This window comes from Maylandia zebra, linkage group LG7 (assembly GCF_041146795.1).
Source record: "Maylandia zebra isolate NMK-2024a linkage group LG7, Mzebra_GT3a, whole genome shotgun sequence".
Classification (NCBI taxonomy): Eukaryota; Metazoa; Chordata; class Actinopteri; order Cichliformes; family Cichlidae; genus Maylandia; species Maylandia zebra.
The window spans coordinates 25,110,495-25,133,559 of record NC_135173.1 but is presented as its reverse complement, the minus strand read 5'-3'; the positions used below and the strand labels follow the sequence as shown (position 1 = coordinate 25,133,559).

The following is a 23,065-nucleotide window of genomic DNA, read 5'->3' as shown; positions in this document are numbered from 1 at the left end:
TCACGAACCAGTAAAAAAAAAAGTGTGAAAACATGAAAATGAATACTGACATCAAAAGAATAGGTCTCAGTGACCTTTCAAGTATAGATATAGAGGTGTGTGTGTGTGTGTGTGTGTGTGTGTGTGTGTGTGTGTGTGTGTGTGTGTGTGTGTGTGTGCTTCTGTTGTTCTGATATGCTACCCATGGTTACTGGTCCTTAGTTAACTGAAAAAACTTTAAATACATAAAAATAAATTGACACCACTGACTTTTTCAATTTCACATATAAAAATTATTAATAATTTTAAGGCTTTTTAAGGAATAGAAAGTGTCCTCTTACCAAAACACAGAGACTGTTTGCCTCAGTGCGTTTTCTGCTATCGTGTTGCCCAATAAATGTTGAATGAAGCTGGGCTGGTGATAGGATCCACCCAGTGAACCAAACATGAAACTGAGAACTTTATTCAGGTTGCTGGCCTATGTTCTAACAACAAACCGGGAGCCCTTGTTTTCCTTTGGTGACAGTGACATTTTGGCAAAACTGCATCAGTCGTTTTGTTTTTTTCTCTTTTTCTTTGAAATGTCAATCAGGGCCAGATCGCACACAGATCTGCAGATGTCCTCGCTAGATGACAGCCTGTACAAATCTTTCTCCATGAGCAGCAGTAACGTTAACAGAGGCAGCCGGTTCAAGGATGGGGTAACGGAAGAAGTTAAAGTCCTCTCCAGGCCGTCCAGGAGGCCTGTGCGGGCGGTCAGGCCAGTCAGCGCCGTCAGCTCCAATGGCTCCTTCCTCCAGCTCAATCATCTGCAGGGGGAGCTGGTCAGAAAGAGGAAGGTAAGAAGGTAGAAAAGGACAATGAATGTTTTCTTTACAAAATGTAACATTAAGATTAAATAATTCGTATTAACTCTGATTCAGCATTCAAATATTCAGGCAATTGTAAAATCAGTTACAGAGCTAACACACACTTTTTTCACTTTTAGAAACATTTTTATTTGTATTTATTTATTTTGTAGATTTTACTGCTGAGTTCTCATATGATTCATAACAGCAGGTGTAACATTTAACATCCTCCAGCTTCACTGTAAGAGCATCCTTACAGGAAATGTATGATAAATATTAATAATTCATGTTGTGTAAGCCAGTGCACTCGTGACCTCTCAGATATCTAAGACCTTGGTTCAGAAGCTGAATCCTTCTGGGAAAACCTGAAGGAAAAGAGTTTCCCAGACGAGCGTAAAAAATGATCACACTCGTATTATTATTTCCAAGGCCAGTTAAATGATCTTAAAAAGACGACATGAACCATAAACCATAAAACGTAAAACAAAAAGCATGATGAATGTGAAAAAAATGCTGTAAATATAATGAGAACTTGTAAAGGTCATAATTTCTCATGATGACATAATTCATTATTTTATGAGTTTGTATATTTCGGGGTGGGTGGTGGTGCTGGGGGGCGGCTCCGTAGCTTCTAGTTCACACTGTGTGTCACTAATAAATTCTCTCAGGAATGTGAGGACCTGAAGAAAGAAAACAAGTATTTATCAAACGAGATCCACATGGAACGGATTATGATGCGCACAGAGAGTGAGCTAACCATGAGGAACCTCAGAAACTTGAACCAGGAGCTACAGGCTCAAGTTAAGGAGGTACAGCCAAACAGTGTTATTAAATGGCACTAATAACCAAGAGATGAAACAGTAGGCCACTTATGAGCACAAAAACGAAAGTATAACCACACGCCTATATGGTAGTCAATCAGACTTTTTGGAAGGAATCAAGACATGTTCTTCTTTCAAACCTTGTCTTTACATCTGTTGGAAAACTTTAATTCAGTTACATCAAGTTACAATTGGCTTATAGCAGCTTCCTGTTCTCCAGGACATTAATGTTAGATTCATGTTAAAACAGCAGCAAAACAGCATGTGCTTCTATCAAACAGTGTTTACATGCCAGCTTTAAATGTCAGACTAAATTTACAGCTTTAATAAAATATGTGACCTTTTTATATTTTGAAATTTATGTGTAAAGAAAACCTGCTATGGTCAGTTAGCCATTCCTCACCATGTTTTTGACAAATGGGCAACTGAATGTGTAGCATAAACCAGGAGAACCGTACTGCTTGACCCTACACAGAGAGGATTATGTGGCTGTGGTATGCTGGGGGAGATCTTTGTGGCAGGAAATGTGACTGCCTTTTCAGAACTGCCATTGTGTCAATGAGGGAACATGAGGGATCTTTACAGTAGGCATTCTTTAAATAAAAGGAAGTGTTATAAATGAATTTTTTATGTCCAGAAAAGCTTGTTAAGGTGTTTGAAGTCTTAGATCTAGTTTTATATAAGACATCTTATATGAATGTATGAAGGAGATGCATATTATTCCGCTAACCTATATAACCTAACCCATTCATGCCAGCTAAAGCAGACCCTTGTCACTCCAAAGGGTTAGAATCACATTACGTTGGTAAAACAAAGCAGGCGTCTACTGTTTCTCGATCATGTCACTGCAGCACGCATTCACCTCTCTCTGTGTGACCCAAATCAGCTGAAGCAGAAGCTGTACCAGAGCCAGCAAAGGTCGATGTTATGTTCGCGAGCTGCAGATGAAGCAGAGGAGTCCAGGGCGGAGGCAGAGAAGGGCAGGGCTGTGGCTGAGGCTCGGTCCCTGGGCTTTCAGCGGGACAAGGATGCAGCTGAGGCTGACAGGGGACGTCTGAGTGAAGAGCTGCAGAAGCTTAAAAAGGAGGTAAACACATGACAGAGAACGCTGATCTATTAAGCTGAATACAATTCCATCCATCCATTCACTTCGCTTGTCCTTTTCAGGGTTGTGGGGGGCGCTGAAGCCTATCCCAGCTGTCTTAGGGCGAGAGCTAAATAAAAAATTCCTTTGATTGTTTCTTTATCTTATTAAATAAATAAATAACACTGCAGCTGGGCAAGAATAGGATAGAATATATACTCTTCTAGCTAAATGAAGTAAAAGTGTATATTTTTTCCAGTATTTTATGTTTTCCTTTTCTTACCTTGTGAAAAGGTTATCACATGGCATTTTCTGTTACTGTTATAAGACTAGAAACAGTACTTACAGTATTCACATAGTGGAACCTGATTAGGTAGCTATTTGCCAATCTGTAAGTAACGGGAATTATAATGACAGATAAATGAAAATGAAAAAGTAAGGAAGAAATTGGAGAAACACCCTTCAACCATGTTATGAGTGTTGATGTTGCATAGTCGTACCACCAGAGGGCACTCTGCAAAGCGTTTGGAGCACCAAAAACGCAACAGCCAGCGGATCTGAGCAAAGACGGGCAAAACAACTGTTAGACAAATCTGTTTTGTAAATTTAAAAGAAAAAAAACTATTGGATGATATATGAGAATATCAGATTTTTAAATAACTAAATATTATCAGTCCTAAAAATCTTGTGTTGGTTGGGATGTATCACTTAGCTTGCTTTGCATCAGTTTGTTGACGTGATATAATATCGGACATGATGAGTTAGGAATCCTAAATAGATTGAAAATGACTTTTGATCATTAAAAACAAGCATTCTAAAGTTAGCTATTTTGGGAACATGGGAATATTTGACATGACTACACCATTGATTTTCCTTGATGTCACTTTGGGGCTTAATGAGTTAAAGTGAAGGATAAAGCCTTAAGAGGAGCTTTCCAGGATATGTACATGGTTTGTGACGCCCGTGTCATCATGGCAATCCATCGTCCAAACTGCAGATGCAATCTCTGTGGGCAGAAATAACTCAAAGTGCTTTTAGACGCAGTTTTCCAGCTCAGTTCCTTTTTTTGTTTAACCTCAGTTAATGAACTTCCTGAATCAAGCGGGAAGATTAGTTCATTCAATCAAAGCCCGTAACACTTAATTTGACATCTGCTTTTTCTTTCTGCAGCACGCGAACATGCAGCTTTTACTGGCACAAACAGAGAAGAACTACTTTGAAAGTAAGCTGAAGTTGGATCGGGTGTCTGGAGAGAAACAGGCCCTCCTGCAGGAGAGCAGGAGCCTGGAGGCAGACAGAGATGACCTCCGACACAAGCTGAGGAAGCTCACCCAAGAAAATGTCCAAATTAAAGAGGGGTAGATACATTTTAGTGACACCTGGCAACTGTGATTGATTTTCTTACATCCCACTAAATCATCTTTAAGTACTTCTCTTTTCTGATTTTTGCTTTCAGGGTTTTGTTTTGTTTTTATCATTAATGAAAAATAGGAGTTGTGCTTTAGTCCTAGCTTCTTCTACATAAATAAGAAGTTGTACTGCCTTAACAAGAGTAGATGAGGGAAGCAATAATCCATCCATTCACTTCCACTTATCTTTTTTCACGGTCGCGGGGGGCACTGTGGGGCCTATCCCAGCTGTCATAGGGCGAGAGGCGGGGTACGCCCTGGACAGGTCACCAGTCTGTCGCAGGGCCAACACACAGGGACAGACAACCATTCGCACTCACATTCACACCTATGGGCAATTTAGATTAATCAATTAACCTATCCCCACAAGTTGCATGTCTTTGGACGGTGGGAGGAAGCCGGAGTACCCGGCGGGAACCCACGCAAACACGGGGTGAACATGCAAACTCCACACAGAAAGACCCCGGCCAGATGATGGGGTCTAACTCAGGACCTTCTTGCTGTGCGGCAACAGTGCTAACCACCGTGCCACTGTGTTGCAAATCTATGTATAACAGTACACTGTGTGAGCCCAAGAAGAAATAATTTAAACATCTTAGTTAGAGATGTCTTCTTTATTCCTTACTTTCCTGTCAAAAAAGTGAGATTTTTTTTGAGTGTGATAAAAAAAAAAACTATTCAGATTTTTTGATTAAAATGCATTTTGTACCAACCAGTGCTCTGTGATATACCAAATACACAAGCTCTTTTTAAAAATCCAATCTAATGCTGGGAATATGGAAAAGAGCAATTCTAACATCAGGATGTTAGACCTATGAACATGTTTGTATATGTGTGTGATTACTTTGACTTTTGTTTTTAGAGGGGTTTTTTTGGATTTCCCATTTATCTTCAGAGGGAATTTCCCAAAACTCAGTGTCATTGTCCATGACCGTCCGTGGTGCAACAATAACGGCCTTTTAGTTGATAGCTCTGAGAAAATTCAATTCAGCTGAGTCACATCAGCAAGGCAGAGGAGGAGAAAACAGAAACAAAGAGAAAAGTCAGAGGAAGCGTACTTGACTCCAAGACGTTCCGTACAATATATAAAGGACTTTAAGAGGCTGCTCTGCTAAGTAAAAGTGTAGAAAGTCTGTAAAAGTGTACTTATTTACCTTCACTGCATAGTTTTCACATGATCTCTGTGTTGTCCCATGAACACAACACAAGATGACTCTTCTAAGAGTGTGAGGAACAGTACCAAAGACCAGGTGTGCTTATTTTGCACAGACTTCGAGTCAAACAACAAATACCTGACTGGACGACACAGTTAACAAAAGTGCTTTGAGTACTCAGAGTAGAAAAGCACTATATATATATATATATATAAGCACTATATATATATATATATATAAGCACTATATAAGGACCAGTCCATTTACCATTTTCAATTCACGTCTTAGGGATTTTCTTTATTTTCTTTATTGCTTTTATCCTGCAGACCAGAATGAGAGTACGCTTCACAACAGGCTGAAGACAAGACGGTTTAAAGATTTAACTGGATTTAGCTTAAAGGTGCATGAAGATGCAGTCTGGCTATGATGTTCTAGCATGCAATTTCATCCTGTCCCTTCTCAGTGAGATGAACTGGAAACGCAGAGCGACAGAATCAGAAGAGGAGAGCAAAAGAGCTAACCAGGCTCGGCGGGAAGTCGAGGCAGAGAGGCATCTGGCTGAGAAGGAGAGGCAGGAGAGAGTGGCCGAGTGCCTGAGCTGGAGGGAGAAGTACCAGGAGCTGGCTGACATGTTTCAAGTTCAGGAAGACCTGAAGGCTCTGAGGCAGAATAAAGCAGTAAGACAGCACCACTGCTCTCACGCCCACTGAACAATTACAAAACAGTGGACACTACTGTGCTTTTGTGCCATCTCCCACCTTTTATCCCCAAACAGTCACGGAAGAAATTATTTGAACTGAGCATAAAATATACTGTTTAAATGATTATTTCCATCTTGAAAAATGTCCCTGAGTGATTCACTGTGGTACAATATTGCAAGTCACACGTTTGCAACAAGGCTGAAAGAAAAAAAAATGTTTGTTCTGTACATTTTCATCTCTTTAAAGTAAAATCTTTAAGTGATTTTTTTTCTCAACAGTGTCAAGCCCACATCAAAAGCTACTTCCTGTGCATGACTGAAAGCGACCAGAGGGTTAAAATTCTCAAAAATCCAGATGGCACTCCAAGAAATTTCACAGTGAGATGATCCTACATCTCATACTCACATGAGAGCTGTGCATGTCTAGGTCTACAATACAGGACATTTAAAAAGTAAATCAGAAGCTTATGTTATGGTTTTTGTTCAGGAAGGAGATCCTGTATACATCTCCACTCCAGAGTCCAGCGTTGAAGAGCCTGAAAGGAGTTCATCTAGGTAAACACAAACTTTGGCCACCAGGGGGAAGCCACACAAACTACAATCGTTCAGATATGGTAGCAACATAAGATTAAAATTCTAATTTACAAAAACGTGAAGGCAAATAGGTAAGTGTAAAGCTTTTCTCTGGTTGAAGACCACTATTAAGAATTAATTGTGAACTGTATTCACTCAGGACCATGCTCAGGGTGACAGCACCACACATGGGGAGAGATCTGGGTCCAAGTCACTTTGATGAGCTGCCTGCCTATGGAGGAGAGCGACCCGACTCAGGCCCTCTGCGCAGAAGCAGGAAGGTGGTGGAATACTTCTGGATTCCCACAGATCAGGACTGACCACGAATGTAACCACATGCTGCTGGGAAAATCAAAGCACTCCAGTAGAGCTGCTGCTTGGAAGATTCAAACTGTTGTTCAAGTGTGAAGTATTTTATTGGACAGATGGAATATGTAACTGTAAAGCAGAGTAAATACAGGTAAACAGTAGGTGCTCATGTACTGACTTTATTGACATTAAAGCAATAGAGGTGCACAATAATTCTGAATACCTTACAATAAGACCCTAATCATATGTCTTAGACATAATCATGGCTTGAGAGTACAATTCTTGGTTAAGCCTGATGGTCATTTGTTTAGCTTTAGAAGGGAAATCAATTACAATTTATAGTTTGCCAATTTAAGAGCCAGACAAATCCAACATTTATTATTTTGAGCCCTCAATATAAAAACCAACCTCATCAGGGCCGCTTCAAAATCTAGTCGACATTACTCTTTTGATAAGTACACATTTCATCATGTGGGTGAAATTTAAAAAAAAAAAAATCCTAATGAGATGTTAACACTTGTAAAACATGCAACGGCATCATTGTTAATGTCTGCTTCAATACATTTATTGTGCAATTAGGCCAGGATTAAACCAAATACTTCAGCATCTGCATGGGCTCAATATTCTTCTTAGTGGATTTCTTTATCCCAGCACAAAAAAAAAAAAGCCCATCTAACTAAGAGGTAGAAACACAGGCAATTTTGAAACGTGACGACAGCAAACCAATGATTACAGATTTATTTTTTCTCTTTTTTAAATATTGTAACATTTGGAGAATGGGTATTGCAACCACTCATAATAATGATAAAAAAAAAGACAGGAAGAAAGGACAGAACAAAAGAATTAATGCTAATGAAAAAAAACCCAAAAAAAAACAAAGAAAAAAAAAAACCAACATGCTCATCATCAGGGACTATGAAGAGCACTTATTAAAAAAACAAACAAACAAAAAACAAAAACAAAGTGGGAATTTAGTGAGCACATTTCAGTCATGAAATGTTTTGCCAGCTTGTGCTTCATTCAACTTCAGCGGGCCATCTAGGTTTAACGTGTGGTTCACGAGAAGGATCGCTGTGCAGCCCGTTTGTCTACATCCCCGGTGCTGTTTTTAAGCATGTATGATAAAAAGCAATCCAGGCTAGGCCCTGATAGAAGATCACAAAAGCAGCTTGCTGACAAGACCTTATGTTAATGTTTCTAGTTGTTTGCTTTGTAACTAGAATTAGCAAAGATCGTGAAAGATTTGTCTTATTTTAGAGAGGAAAATCCTACATGTTCTTACCATAAAGCAGTTTCCTATCTGGGGGAGGTTTAAATCCGTAAGAAAAAGCAATACAGTGAAAATAAAGTTACAACCTAACGGAGCAAATTGAGAAAAACAATACATGGTTGAGCCACTCTAGAATTCATGTAGCTGATTAGGAAACAGATCTCAGAAAATTAGGCAACAGATTAAACAATGCTTCTCAGCCTATCATCACGGTGCAGGTGGTAGCACATGAGGCCCTGTCGGTAAAAGCTTTCGGTTTATATTTGCAAGACACAAGCAGCCGAGTGCCACATCGTAGTGGTTAAATTAAGCATGGAGTTTAATAAGGTAACACAAGTCTAACAATAAGATACGGTTGATCTACGCCATGATGCTTCCGCTTGGTTTCTTAGTCTGCGTCGTCCTCAGATTCCTCCTCCTCTGCCGTCTCCAGCCAGGTGAGCCACTGGTTTACCTGAATTTTTTTTTTTTTTTTTTTTTGGGGGGGGGGGGGGGGGGGGGGGGGGGGGAGAGAGAGAGAGAGAGAGAGAGAGAGAATATAAAACTTGTCAACTCTTGTGTTTTCTTTCTAACAAACTAAACTGCACTACTGTACCTGGAATAAAGCTTTTCCTTTTCCAGGGAATTCTTGGGTAATGTCTTCTTTCCATGCAAGGAAGGCTTCCTCTTCAATGATCTCCATGTCGTAGAAGTTGACAAAGTAGCGCAGTAGCATGCCTTGTTAAAAACAATAAACAAATGAATTAATATGCACTTAATTCACAACTCCTGCATTATTTATATTTCACTTTTGTAACTAATCAGAGTAATCAAGATTTCACATCCCTGCACTCCCCATTTCTTGTTGCTTACTAGCTAAACTGTACAAGATTTGCTTTACCTTTAGGGAACCCCCGGGCATTGCAGTGCACCTGCAAGGCGTAGAGGGCGCTGACCTGCAGCTCGGTATGGTCGTGCAGGAACTTCTGCATGACGGGCTTGAAGGCCAGCAGCAGCTGTTTCTCTTGTTCCAGCATCTCTTTAGAGGGCGCTGCCAGTTGCTCATCACCCTCTGCCTCGCACAACTCTTGGGAGATGTACTGGAGGAAACTGAAAAAAGATCAGAGGACAAATGTTAGTTAAACTAAAGAACTTCGTTACAATGCCTTAAATGTGTGACCTTGCGGCTATATATTTAGTGACATCGCAGACAAACCAACACTTGCATGCAATTTATAACTGTTATATAAACAGACTAAGACTATCCTGGGAAAACAGATTCAGTCAAGTCCATCTGCAAATTTACCTGGTCATGAGGATGTTGACAAAGCCTTTATCAGTATGAAACTTGGGTGAAATGTTGTCTTTAATCCACTTGTAGATGGACTGTGGAGAGGGGTCTGCCTTTATCTGCTTCAGCAGCTCCTTCTCCAGCTTCAGCAGAGGGAACAGGAAGCTCAGGCCTTTCCCCTCCAGGATCTCCAGCATGCGGTCCTTGTTCTGATCAATTTCTACCAAGTGGGAGAGCAAGTCATGTATTAGCCAGACAGAACGTGCTCCTGATATGACCTAGGTAATTAAGGTTTCAGAAAGTGATCATTTTAATATGGTCAGGAACAAATATTTAGCTCCATCCTATTAAGATTTCATTTACTCACAATACTCCAACATAACATGCACAAGAAGCATCATTACCTACAAATCTCTTCTGACAAACTGACATTTGGCAGGACTGTATGTTACTGTAACTTCATTTAAATATGAATAATGTTGTCTCATTCAGACATCATCGATGGGGGATGGGGCAAACTTGAATATTCACTGGGTACTGTACAACTATTCTGGTGATCGTTATACTGTAAACTGGAGGGAAATGCTGAGAATATAAAATGACAGAATAAAAGAAGCCTAATAGATGAGGGGAGAAATCACTTTGGCATTTTTTCCCAGGAGGGGGTAGAGTAACCCTGTGCTCTCTTCCATCTGAGATTTTATTCCACACTTGCTTCTCCCCCTCCCTTTGCCACTATTGCCAAGTGCTTATTGGTGATTTTAAGATTTATCTGTTGTGAATTGTTGCTATATTTAAAAAATAAAAATAAAAAATAAATCCTGAATTGGTAGATGGATTGGGGGCCTACCTGGGAGCATCTTCTGCATATTGACCTTGCTCTGCTGGAAGAGGTCAGTGAGCCACTCACGATCCTTGAGCTTGGCCGTCTGCTGCAAGCAGAGCAAGAAGAGTGGGAAGTGGGTTCCGTTCTCCAGGGGGTGAGCCAGCTCCGCCACGCTCACCAGCTCTGCGATGATAGCCCGAGCCGCAAACTGGGCCAGATAAGACTTCACCAGGGGCACGTCCACCTCGATCTTAGGGCACTGGTCCAGGACGTTAAGGAAAGCCTAAAATGAGTGAGGGGAGAAAGAAAATACCTCAAGCATGAAGAATAACACTATGCCCTTCTGGGTTCAGTGACATACGATGTAATTAGTCACAAATAATTACATCAATCTCAGTGAAATAATTGTGAAATAATAAAAGAGCTTTTCTTGTCTTTAAACGTACTGAATGTGTTTGTGCTCAAACACAGAAATGCTCTCCAATACTGAATGAACAGCAGACGTACCTGCATGAAGTTCTCCCCAGTGATGAGGCCCTCAGTGCGGAGTGTGTGAATCAGAGTGCTGGCGTGCTCTTTGTCCTCATCTGGACAATCCAGGGAGCACACAATGATCTTACTGAGCATCTCTGGCAGGAAATGCTTTGGAGCCTTCATCTCTCTCACGCCACTCACAGCCTCAGTCAGGTTCTTAGTGTTCAAGTACTCAGTCATGATTGCCTCCTAAACGGAGTAGGCAAGCACATGAACAGAACTGAACCGTGGTCACTCTGATCACCCAGCATAACAAACTCATCCGTAGGTCTTGTGGTTTCATCTACTCTGTATGCACATGCTGAGGAGGTAAAATGCTTCAAGTCTAATTCATCTTTTTAGTAGCAAGCAGATTATCTTGCAGGGTGGCTGTAGCTCAGGTGGCAGAGCAGGTCAGCCACTAATCAGAAGGTCGGTGGTTCGATCCCAGGCTGCCTCCTGGCTGCATGCCAAATATCCTTGGGCAAGATACTAACCCCATGTTTGCCTACTGGTGGTGGTCAGAGGGCCCGGTGGCGCCAGTGTCCGGCAGCCTCGCCTCTGTCAGTGCGCCCCAGGGCAGCTGTGGCTACAATGTAGCTTGCCATCGCCAGTGTGTGAATGTGTGTGTGAATGGGTGAATGACTGAATGTAGTGTGAAGCGCTTTGGGGTCCTTAGGGACTAGAAAAGCGCTATACAAATGCAGGCCATTTACCATTTACACCAAAGTGCTTACATAAATATATTTTGCCACTTCTATATTTCACCAGTGATGAATAGAAACTGCTAAACAGGGAGGCTTACCAATATTTATAAGTGAACTGCTTTGCTGTTATGGTTACATCAGACAGTGTAGCAAACCTTTTGGAAAACTGACCTGCAGTTTTAATTCAATTGTGAGTATGCTGTGGTAAAGCTTTTTATTCATGAGGATTTTACATGATTGTCAAGTGTTGCTTCAGCCTGGAACATATGCTTATGTGACAGAAACTGTTCTCCCTACCGTCATTTTAAGAAGCTCCTCCTTTGCAGGAGGTGGTTTCTTGTTAGTCTTCTGCGGTTTCTCTTGAATAGGTGGAGGGTTGGTCTTCAGGCCAAGCTGTGGAGGCTGAGGGCAAAAGTCATGTATTTGAGTTCACAGATACAGCTCTCCAACAAAACGACACTTCAATCTGTGATTTAATGTTTGCTGTTTATATGCTAGTTGTACAACAACCAGTTTTTTTGTTGTTTTTAAAAACTCACCAACGGTTCTCTTAGATTAACTCACTGACAAACAAGTAGACACTCTCATACCTGTCCCAGAGGGGGAGTCTGAGTGCGTGGGGGTTGGGCACTGGGAGGCATCATGGTCGGGATCTGGGGCTGGAGCTTGGGCACCTGGTTCTTATTGAGGAGGAATGACTGAGCAGGCCTGAGGCTGATCTGTGGGGCCATGAGGCATCATGAACAAAGGAGACAATAGTATTAGTCTTTGTATGTAACAAAAACAACTCAAGTTCCATATCAGCTATAAATAAAATGCCCTCATATCTCATAATCGCAGTCAGCGGACCCTGTTGCCAGTTTGAATAAAAAGGAGAAGTGGAGGAGGGACAGAAAAGAGGAGATTAAAGACAGAGACGATAGTAAAAGAAAGACTAGCAGCAGGTTGGATTCCTCAGAATAACGCGTCTTTTTATAATCACTGGGCATCACGACTCAACACAGGACATTAGGAGAGCAGAATGCAGCCTTTACAGGCTAGTGTAAAACATTTGATGTTTTAACTTTGTTAAATCTTTTTTTAGTATGACACACACACAAAAATAAAAAAAATAAAAAAAGTTTTTGGCAACAATTAACTCAGCCACGCTAGGAGCTACTTACCTCGTCAGCATTGAGCTGTCCTTTCTTGCTGAATCGTGGAGGCATGTCCTTGGACTGGACCTGCTGCTGGGCCATGTGGTTCTGGTTCTGGTTGAGGAAATGCTGGTTCTGAACCTATAAGTGTTCACACAGGCAAAAGATTCAAATGATCAAAGACAGTCAAAAGCAGCTAAACAGGTTCTATAATTTGTTTCCCCATTTCCACACAGCTTTAACCTGGAGAACTTTAAGACTAAACTAATGTAAACTTTCAAAAGCAGGCTACCTGGTTGGACTTAACAAAAGACTTGGGCCCCATGTCAAACTGTGACTGAGGTGGAGGGGCAATGTGGCCACCGTGGCCATTGAAGAGTGGGTTGGTGCGATGGCGTCCCATAGTAGGCGAGTACCTGTCCTGAATAACCCCCGGGCCAGTTCCAATCCCACTGCCTGAGAGAACAAAGATGTTTTAAGATGGCCTCGTACAACAAAAACAAGAAAGGAAGTGCACAGGCATACATGATACAGGAACAAAACACACCTGGCATCTGTCCAAACATGTCAGCCAAACCCCCAAGAGTCTCCCTGTCCAGTTTCATTCTGCTGGGCATGAAAGGGCTTTCCAGGAAGAAGTCCATCCTCATCCCCTGAGACATGGGTGCTGGGATGAAAACACCCAAATCCTACAACAACATGCATGACAGAATCAGTCAATAACTGTGCCACAGTCCAGAATTCAAATTCAATATTAACCATTTTGAAAACTCTGAACTAAATTAAACACATTTCAGAGTGGAAACCTTTAACTGTCTGCTTACTTCTCGCATCACATTTATCACAAGGGACTCCTTGCTAATGTACAGAAACGTAAACAGAATGAACTGAACCCTTAAATAATGGACTCGCCTTCACTGCATCTTGACGGATCTGGTTAATTGTCTTTGGTCCGTTATCGATGAAAGCCTTGCGGGGGACCCAGTTGTTTTCTCGAAGTTCCACTGTATCTTGCAGCAGGAAGCGGATCCTAGCGGGCAACTCCTTGTTGTTCATTAAGGATCGCATACGGCCAAAGTACTGATCCATTAAAGACTGATGACAGGATGGAGAGAAAAAGGAAGTGAGCAAAGAGCAGTTCGTAAATAAAGTTTTAGAGCTGATTTTATATCAACGCTGGCTGGGTCAATTGCCTTCACGGTTCTGTCTGATGGAGTAAAAACAATAAATGCACCTACTTTTCTTGCATTTAACAAACTAATGATTCAACTTTGTGACCTATGAATGTTAGTTACACAGTCATTTTTAATAAATAAATAAAAAAAAGTGTTGAATTGAGATGTTGTGTTTACACCTTAAGCCTATACACAGCCTCTCCAAACAGCTATAGTTTATGAAAGCTGTCACCTTTGCTTTCTCATGGTCGAGTCTCGGCCCCACTGTTCTCATTATCTGACAGAGGCATTCCAGATCCTCCCCCATATCCTTGAGCTGGACTCTCTTCTTCTTTTCCAGAAGCTTCAGAGCGCAGGGAAACAAGGGAGAATTGTCATGGAATATGTAATGGATCTATATTCTGGTTTATCTTGCAAATAAGAACCCCAGAATTAAAAGATAAGATTATTAAACACAATTTAAAAAAATAAATCCATACTGTCTTGATGCATTTATGAAGGATAGATTCATGGATGAGGTCAAGTTTGCCAAGTTCCCCGATGAATTTAATGTTGCCAAGCATCTTGATCTTGGCAATGGCACGCTGCTCCTCCTCCTCCGAAGTAAGAGGGTTGTCATGTTTGTCATAGACTGAGGCGAAAAGATTATCAGAGGTAAGCAACAAAAAGTTTATGTAACTAACTACACCACGAGGACCTCTTGGGAGATTCACAAAGACAAACGGACTTACTTTCAACATTTCTGGTGCGGTTCTCAAATTCATCTTGAAGCTTGGAAATCAGCAGTCTTCTGAAGGTCTACAAAAACCAGACAAAACCCAATGTTTGAACAGTTAAAAAAAAAAAAAATGAATTCAAGGCATTTCCATAAAGGTTAACAAAAAGTGTTAGGACTTGCTTTTTTCATCTGAATAAATGGGGATTTTAAAAACAATAGTCATTTAAAAAAAAAAAAAAAAAAAAAAAAAAACCCACACAATTATCCTTTTCAAAAGTAAAGAGTTCCTAATGACTTTAAACTGTGTTGAGCAGGCCTAATAAAACAGCAAGGTCACAAACAGAAAAACTTTGCTGTATCACAGACTGAAAAGAATATTTTGCAGCAGAACATCAGTGAGACTCACTGTGCTCTGCTTTTGGGGTGTCTGGATATCAGGTGAAGTGCCATCAAAGTTTGGTGCGTCCTCTGCCAAGCGCAGACATAGCTGAGCATAGAGCGAGCTATATTTCGGCTCTTCTAAGGCTTTGTCTACAATCTGAAATGCAGAAACAAAACCAGGGAGGTCATTAAAGCACGTAGTGTATGAATCACTCAGAGCAGCCGCCAAGTATAGATGCATACATTTCCATTTAGCTTCGTTCCAAAGAATACAGATAAGTGCTTACCAGCAAGATGATTCCTTTAAGGACGAGTTTTGAATCTACGCCCACATTCAGGAGCTCAAGGCATAGCTTGTCAAACTTCTCAGGCGTGAGTTTGTTGAGTATGCTAACAAAAGAAAAGAAAAAAAAAAAAAAAGAAAAAGAAGAAAGAGAGGTAGCAAGACTAAATATTAGAATCTGAACACTTATTAGATTTTAAGGATTTTGACTGGATATAATGATTGCCCAAGACCAAAAAGTAGGCATGTGATATTGCCAAGAAGGTTCTGTTTATTGTAAGGGGGAAAAAAAACAAACAAACAAAAAAAAAAAAACAACAACAACAACGACCAAAAAAAAAAAAAAAAAAAAAAAAAAAAAAAGACAGAAATCCTGAGCTCAGATCCTGAGCATTCTGTGGTCAACACTGGCAAGCTTAGATTGCCAGAGGAAACACTGTCACCCGATCTTTTGTACTTGTGAACATCTCCTGATACATACAAAGCAGAGCTTAAGTGCCTTTAGCAAAACACATGCCATGTAAGTGACTCCAGCCCTACGAAATTCAATACTTCATTTCTAATCAAGTTGGAATAATCTCAATAAGAGGTATAAACACCTTAATGAAAACCAAAATTATATTCTTTTGGTAAGTCCCTTCATGGATTGCCACAGCAGATCATCAGTAGGGCTGCCACGATTTGTCGACTAGTCACGATTACGTCGACTATTAAATCAGTCGTCGACGATTTTGATAGTCGACGCGTCGTTTGAAGCTTTGTAAGATCCCAAAAGACGCAGGAATAAGTAGCAGGATTTAAGAGTGTAATAATGGACTGAAACAGAAGATGGCAGCACTGCATGTACAAGGATGCCAGCTGCCGTTAAACCCCGAAGAAGAAGAAGAAGAAGCAGCTGTGTCCCAGAATTCATAGCGCGGCCCAGCTTAGTTTCCAACAATGGCGGCAGCTAGTTAGTTTTAATATTACTCTTATTATTCTTTCTGGGTCACAAAATAAACGTTTAACATATTTTCAGCCGAGAATGTAGCTGTGTAAACCTCAAATATCGGCTCAGTTTATCAGGACACCACATATTTTCAAAAGCGCTCCGACGTTTTCGGAGACGTCTGTTACCCACTAGCTCGATAGCTAGCCGGGGGCTAGGTCACTAGCGCGGTGAGAACACCGGACTCCCGGCAAATTGTTTTCAAACCCACCGCCGTCTTTCGCTACTCAGGTTAAATATATATGAGTCACTTAGATAAATTAAAAATGTTGTTGTTTGGCTTTTTTTTTTTTTTAGTATTTTATTTGTTCCTGAGTAAATCGGTTTGGCTGAGATTAAAGTTATAGTTTTTACACAGCTGAATAAACGTCAAGCAGACAGCTGATTATCAGAAGTGAGAGATGCTGGAGAATATACTCCGTTGTCCTGTTATATTTTAGATAGCAAGGAGTTTATTAAACTTCACCGAAACAATCTGCAAATTTCATTAAAATTGAATAAACTATCATCTTGTCTTTATTTTTAGTTAGCACCTTAAAAGCTTAAAGCTGTAAGATAATGATAGTTATATAAGAGCAGATGCTGCTGGTGCAATAAGCTGTAGTTTTACGTCCAGTGGATGATGATCGGATTAGTCGACTAATCGCATAAATAATCGGTGACTAGTCGACTATCAAAATAATCGTTTGTGGCAGCCCTAATCATCAGCCTTCATCTCACCCCATCCCTAGCATCCTCCATCACACCATCCGGCAGCATGTCCTCCTTCACTACATCCACAAATCTTGTTCAATATATCCACTGACCCTCCTCTGCACATATCCAAACCATCTCAGCCTTGCCTATCCAGCTGTCCCTCTGATGTACTCCTCTCTAATCCTGGCCAAACTGATCACTTCCAATGGAAACCATAACATCTTCAGCGCTGCCAACTAACTCAGGCTCCTGTCTCTTTTCTTAGTACCGCTGACTCCAAACCATCATAGCAGGTCTTACGTCTTGTAAATCTTCACTTTCACTCTTGCTTCTATGCTTTTGTCACAAATCACACCTGAGAGTCAACTCCACCCTGCCAGCACTCTCTTCCTCACTAGTACATCTGTCTCACTCTCATTCACACACAGCCCATGGAGACTCCTGCCTCCATCTTACCTATTCATCACCACAGTAAACAATGACCCACAAAACAAAATAAATCAATACCAATAATAAATTAATTAATCTTAACTCTTAAGCTGGTATTTAACAGATTCCACAGAGGTCTGCACAAAACAAAAGTATAATTTGGATGAAGATTAAACTTGATTTACAGACAGGTTTACTGTGGCATCCAAACTTAGTTGTTTAGTCTGAGCACAACTGAAATGGGTTAAGTAGCAATTAAAAAAAAAAATCTCTCTCTCAGTCAACCCTTTAAATATGCATCGGGAGTTGAACCTTACCCCCTCACTTTCCTGAAGATTGCATCGTGTCGCTCTTTTTCGTTGCTGGAGTTGACATCTCGTCTAGTGCTTCGTGAAGGAACCCATCTCTGAACGCTTTGCCCTGGGGTTTTCCCCAGGAACTCGCTGTAGAAATACAGAGCAAGAGATTGAGTATACTGGCACAGAATCTCAATTTGTGGTGGGTAAAGTGAAATGTGCAATTGTTCAAGCATAGAGCTTAATACCACACACTCATCACAACAGTGATCCCCGCAGGTCTATCTGCCCCCTCAAAGCATGCAGCAGAGCAGCAATAATTAAAATTAGGTGTTAAATAAAAATAAGTCTTGGTAGCCGGGGATCAGTCCACCAGGGCCTCCGGCTCCTGGCCACTGCCCGGCACACAATGCACCTACGGCACCTCCTGCGGGTGGTGGGCCTGCGGGAGGATGGGCCCATGTCCCCTTTTCAGGCTGCACCCGGCCGGCCCCCATGGACTAAGGCCTGGCCACCAGACGCTCGCCCTCGGGCACCCTCCCTGGGCCTGGCTCCACAGCGGGGCCCCGGTAACCCTATCCTGGGAAGGGTAAACTGTTCCCGCAACGTTTTCCTCATAAGGGTCTTCTGAAACCCTCTTTGTCTGGTCCCTCACCCAGGACCAATTTGCCATGGGAGACCCTATCAGGGGGCAAAAGCCCCCGGACAACATAGACCCTGGGATCCCTGGGACATACAAACCCCTCCACCACGATAAGGTGGTGGAGGGGTTTGTTCTCTCAACATCCTCGAGGTCTCTACAGGAGGCTCCTTAAAGGCACTTAAATAGGGGGAATTTGTTTTGTGATATCCCTTATTTCGTGATCACCCTTAGAGATAGGGTGAGAAGTTCAGCCATCCGGGAGAGGCTCAGAGTAGAGCCGCTGCTCCTGCACATCGAAAGGAGCCAGCTGAGGTGGTTCAGGCATCTGACAAGGATGCCTCCTGGGTGAGGTGTTCCGGGCATGTCCTACCCAGAGGAGGGGACATGCCCGGAACATGTCCCCTCCTCCGGGCAGACCCAGGATACGCTGTAGAGATTATATCTCTCGGCTGGCCTGGAAACGCCTTGGCGTTCCCCCAGATAAGCTAGAGGAGGTGGCTGGAGAGAGGGAGGTTTGGGCTTCTCTGCTTAGACTGCTGCCCCCGCAACCCGGCCCCAGATAAAGCGGAAAAAGAAGATGGATGGATGGATAAAAATAAGCCTCTCACTAAAAGCAGTCAAAAATATTTTTAAATGGTCAACACAAATGTTAATGCATTGCCAACTTGTTAAATACTTTTTAAAACTCCTTTGTTGTAAAGTGATCTCAGGCTTCCCAGAATGGTAAACACGTTTGGGCAATCTGCAGCTATTATGTTGCATGACATCAGGGTAATCAAGATTTTCTAGTGAATCTCTTCCACACTGGGGGAATGAATAATACCTACTGATTCCTTATTACAACCAATTAGTTTATCACATATTAAGTACACATACAAACCTGTTGCCGACAGTCTTGGGATAGTGCTGAGGTGCACCCCTACCACCTCCTCCCCCCGAAGAAGCACTGCAGAAGTAAACAACACAGTGGAACACTTAAAATTCATGCAGCACTGGTGTGCTTTTTCATTCAACCTTCAGTTGCACTAAAGAACACACTGAGAGAAAAGCACTCACTAAAAATACATTTTTAAAACTGCACAGTTGGATAATTAACTATTGTAAAGAGCTACATAGATATAAAATAACACAACGCACAACACAAAATATCTTTCCAATTAAACTGTAGCACCGCAACTGATCACTGGATTTACAACTATCTTCTAGTTTTTGTAATCGCTAGAAGAACAAAGCTCGCTTGAAATCCTATAAGGCACTAAATATACAAATTAATAAAAATTAAACTAAACTGAGAAGTAGTAAAGGTTTGGCAGGGCCAAGAGCTTTATGAATAAGACTCACTTGAGGCACTTATGCCAGTTATTAGAGAGCCAGTAACAGTTTGTGTTTGCTGACAAAGAATTGTTATATTTATGAATTGCATGACAAATTCAATCCATCTGCAAGAAGAAAGGTTAACTCCAAATGTAAAGTCAGCTTGGTAAAAATGCAGTTCTCTGGTATAGCCCTTAATTTTATGTTGTATTGTTGGATCGAATTTAGTTTCCTTCTACTTAATTTATGTGGATTGCATTCAGAAGTTGCTCAGCAAATTAACCCATTATTGCATTAATATTTTTTTGTTGTTGCTGCCATTTTGACTTAAATTATTTAGGTCTGTTCTTTTCTGAAACATTGGTAGTTCATATTCCCAAAACAGCTTCTACTTAAATAGAAGTAAATTAACACCAATAGGATGAAAAGACAATGCTATTGGTGTATCCATCACTGGTGCTTATTGTACATGAGGAGAGACAAAAATGGCCTGGTAAATGGTAAATGGCCTGTATTTATATAGCGCTTTATTAGTCCCTAAGGACTCCAAAGCGCTTTACATATCCAGTCATCCACCCATTCACACACACATTCACACACTGGTGATGGCAAGCCACATTGTAGCCACAGCCACCCTGGGGCGCACTGACAGAGGCGAGGCTGCCGGACACTGGCGCCACCGGGCCCTCTGACCACCACCAGTAGGCAACGGGTGAAGTGTCTTGCCCAAGGACACAACGGCCGAGACTGTCCAAGCCGGGGCTCGAACCAGCAACCTTCCGATTACAAGACGAACTCCCAACTCTTGAGCCACGATCGCCCCCTATAATGTATAGCTCCACACTCAGGGGTTAAAGTGGGCAGAATGAGCTGGAACTGCAACGTTTAAATGAACAAATATCAGCAAACACAGTATCAGCAAAACTGTCTCTGTGCAGTTTTTCCTCACTGTCTGTCTGCTAGCTAAAGGTACAGCTACTTTATTTCCCAGGGAGCTAAAAGAAGGAGCGATGAAGCCGCTCAGAGACAAAGAAAGAAGAAGGTTATTTCTAAAGTTAAGGAGTACTTTGTGACATTTGAGAGGGAAATTTTAAAGATTTTGTGTAAAAGTATGACAATTAATTAGGTTTTTTTAATGAACAGATATTGGTCAGATATAAACTCTGAAAGGACAATGTCAGGTTACACTATGTTTAGATGGAATTAACTTCAGTTACAATCATTTTGATTCACTCACTGAATTCCACCTTTATATTGCCTGGGTGCTGGAAATTAGCCGTGACAATCCGTGTTAACATCTGCTTTGCTGTTTAACGCAAGTCAGCTGATCACAGCCTGCACACAAAATCTACTAGTGGTCACAACAGACATTAATGTGACATTTCTAAGTCATACCCCCCCACTCTCCACCACTACAGATGATCTACAACTGCCAAATCCCAACCGTACTCCTTTCTCTGTTTAGATGTGGAGGCAGCATCCATCTACAATGCAAGCAACAGCAGCTAGGTAGTTTTTATAAAATTCTTTTAGTTTTTACTCTGCTTGGGTTCTACACAACAGATGCTCAAGCTTTCATTACCATTAAGGTTGAACAATTGTTTCTATTCGTGTGACTTCAAAATAGTTTTATTATTATCATTATATTAACACATGAGGTTCAGCTTCCTTTGCAAAAACAAACAAATTTATTCATACAAAAGACCTTACTTTTCCCCGTTACCTCAGTCAAGTATCTGTACCTCTACTCAAGTGAAGAATGACTGTAACTTTGGCTACCTCTGCCTGCAGATGTGCTGCCTTTATCAACATCCAACCAATAGGACAGAAAGCCTTTCAAGGATCAGTCTGTATACCCAACCCCCTTTTTCAAAAGGTCTCACAAAGAATTGCCTGACAGCCATTTTGAGCCTTCCCACATCCTGCTTTGTTCTATAGGCCGGAAGTTCCTGCTCAAAATGCTAGCAGAGGGCTAACCATGGGGAGAAAAAGAAAATTCCATGTTGGCATTTCCTGCACAGGCCATGACTTATTACCTGAAACGAGAAGCACCCCCTTCTGCAATCACACTCTCCACTTTGGCGGCTTGAGAATGAAGAATACTCAAAAGAATAAGAAGAATAGGAAGGGATGGGGAAAACGGTGCTGAGGAAGAGAAAAGGGAATGCAATTAGCCACTATAGGGGCTCTGGGAAAACAAGACAGGCACGGACTACACGATTAGAGAAACGTTAAACAGGACACGATTAGGTTTTAAAAAAAAAAAAAAATACCCAAAGACATTTACACGACTGATAAACAATTCCGTGACTAGGTCTTCCGAGGCCCAGCCACTCACAGAAAAGAATAAATAAAAATAAATAACATAAACCTGCCTCTTTACTTAAGCAAGTTATACACGAACCCACTACAGATGTGTTTGCTGAACACTGATTACGTGGCATGATAAAACGATATTAAATGTCGAACTGTAAACATTTGTGCAGGTCTTTGCTCGGCTACAACAAAGCAAAGGTGCGTCAGCTAACTGGCTAACCTAATTAGCTAGCCTGGTGGGTCTCTAAAGCCATAGACTACGTCACGACATTGCTAAGATTTTTAGAATTTTTTCCATAAACCGTGTTTTAACATTATAGTTTTCTACAATTTACCAAGTGTTAAATGAGAAGCGTGACGCTACGTGGAAATAGATGCTTGGGGTTACACTGGCTCTCCACAGTTGGTGCTTTGTGTTGCTTTGCTGCTATAGCTCGAAAAGAGGACCAGTCTGCATACCCAGCGCTGCACCGTGTTGCAGTGAAACAGGGCAGGGCAAGCATGGCTGGCTAACGTTTACAGCCGATTCTTCGTGTCGCCATCCCTTGCTGAGATTACTTATACAGATTTCATACGAGTGTTGAAGCGAACTTGGCTGAATCTGTGTGGTGGGACTCGTGAATTTAATCATTTAGCGGACCCATTAACACGTTTGTGTACTTTTAAGTTTTCGTTGGAGTAGCTAAAGGACGACGCCATTTTCTACCTTTATTTAAATTAGCCGAGACATCTGCAAGCTAGGCTATCCACCGGCTCTTAAGCTAATATGCTATAGTTAGCTTAAGCAAGCTGTTGGTAGACGTTTCAATTTTAGCTTACTAGCTAGCAGAAGCCATTTTGGAAAAACCAGTGCGGTCGTGTAAAGGAAAGAAATGTCTTACCTTCACCAAAGCAACTTCAGTTTTGTTTTGTTGTATGACTACCAAAGAAGAAATGAGAAGATTTATAAATAAAGAGGGTTTTGCGTTGGGTATTAGGATAGCTAATAGCAGAGAGATAGCCGCATAAACACACACACACAAACCCCTTACTGGCCGCTTTGTTTGCATTAGCTAGCTGGTAGAGAGCCCAAAAGCTAGTAGCCTTATGGGGGCAGAAATGTCACCAATTTGCATCACCACGCATCTTGTTGCCATGTCAATTCTGTCCAATCACACCAAAGATATGTTTTTAAGGCGTTTCTACTATCCAATGAGAGCACCGCCTTATTTATTTGATTGACACACA

At 41.4% G+C, this 23,065-nt stretch overlaps 2 protein-coding genes and 1 non-coding gene across 3 annotated transcripts; 1 reads left to right on the top strand and 2 right to left on the bottom strand.

The window, feature by feature from the left end:
• Positions 1–424: 424 nt before the first annotated feature.
• LOC101472082 (uncharacterized) lies at positions 425–7,587 on the top strand. Its single transcript, XM_012922825.5, has 8 exons — positions 425–818; positions 1,496–1,636; positions 2,535–2,735; positions 3,903–4,090; positions 5,759–5,972; positions 6,275–6,373; positions 6,483–6,550; positions 6,729–7,587. Exons 1-8 carry the CDS (start codon positions 426–428, stop codon positions 6,886–6,888), a joined length of 1,464 nt encoding a protein of 487 aa, XP_012778279.3. The 5' UTR covers position 425; the 3' UTR covers positions 6,889–7,587.
• On the bottom strand, positions 7,041–22,380 carry eif4g2b (eukaryotic translation initiation factor 4, gamma 2b). Its single transcript, XM_014409084.3, has 21 exons — positions 22,359–22,380; positions 21,559–21,667; positions 19,089–19,154; positions 17,587–17,712; positions 15,161–15,263; positions 14,899–15,030; positions 14,506–14,572; positions 14,254–14,405; positions 14,007–14,117; positions 13,512–13,694; positions 13,147–13,288; positions 12,892–13,055; positions 12,627–12,740; positions 12,054–12,182; positions 11,761–11,865; positions 10,751–10,966; positions 10,268–10,526; positions 9,433–9,637; positions 9,028–9,236; positions 8,743–8,864; positions 7,041–8,601 (listed from the first exon to the last, which is right to left on the bottom strand). The coding sequence occupies exons 1-21, from the start codon at positions 22,378–22,380 to the stop codon at positions 8,536–8,538; spliced, it is 2,802 nt and encodes a 933-aa protein (XP_014264570.1). The 3' UTR covers positions 7,041–8,535.
• Positions 12,279–12,452, bottom strand: LOC111500707 (small nucleolar RNA SNORD97). The gene has a single exon (XR_002721221.1). It is a non-coding gene; the product is annotated as a small nucleolar RNA SNORD97 (small nucleolar RNA).
• Positions 22,381–23,065: the final 685 nt, after the last annotated feature.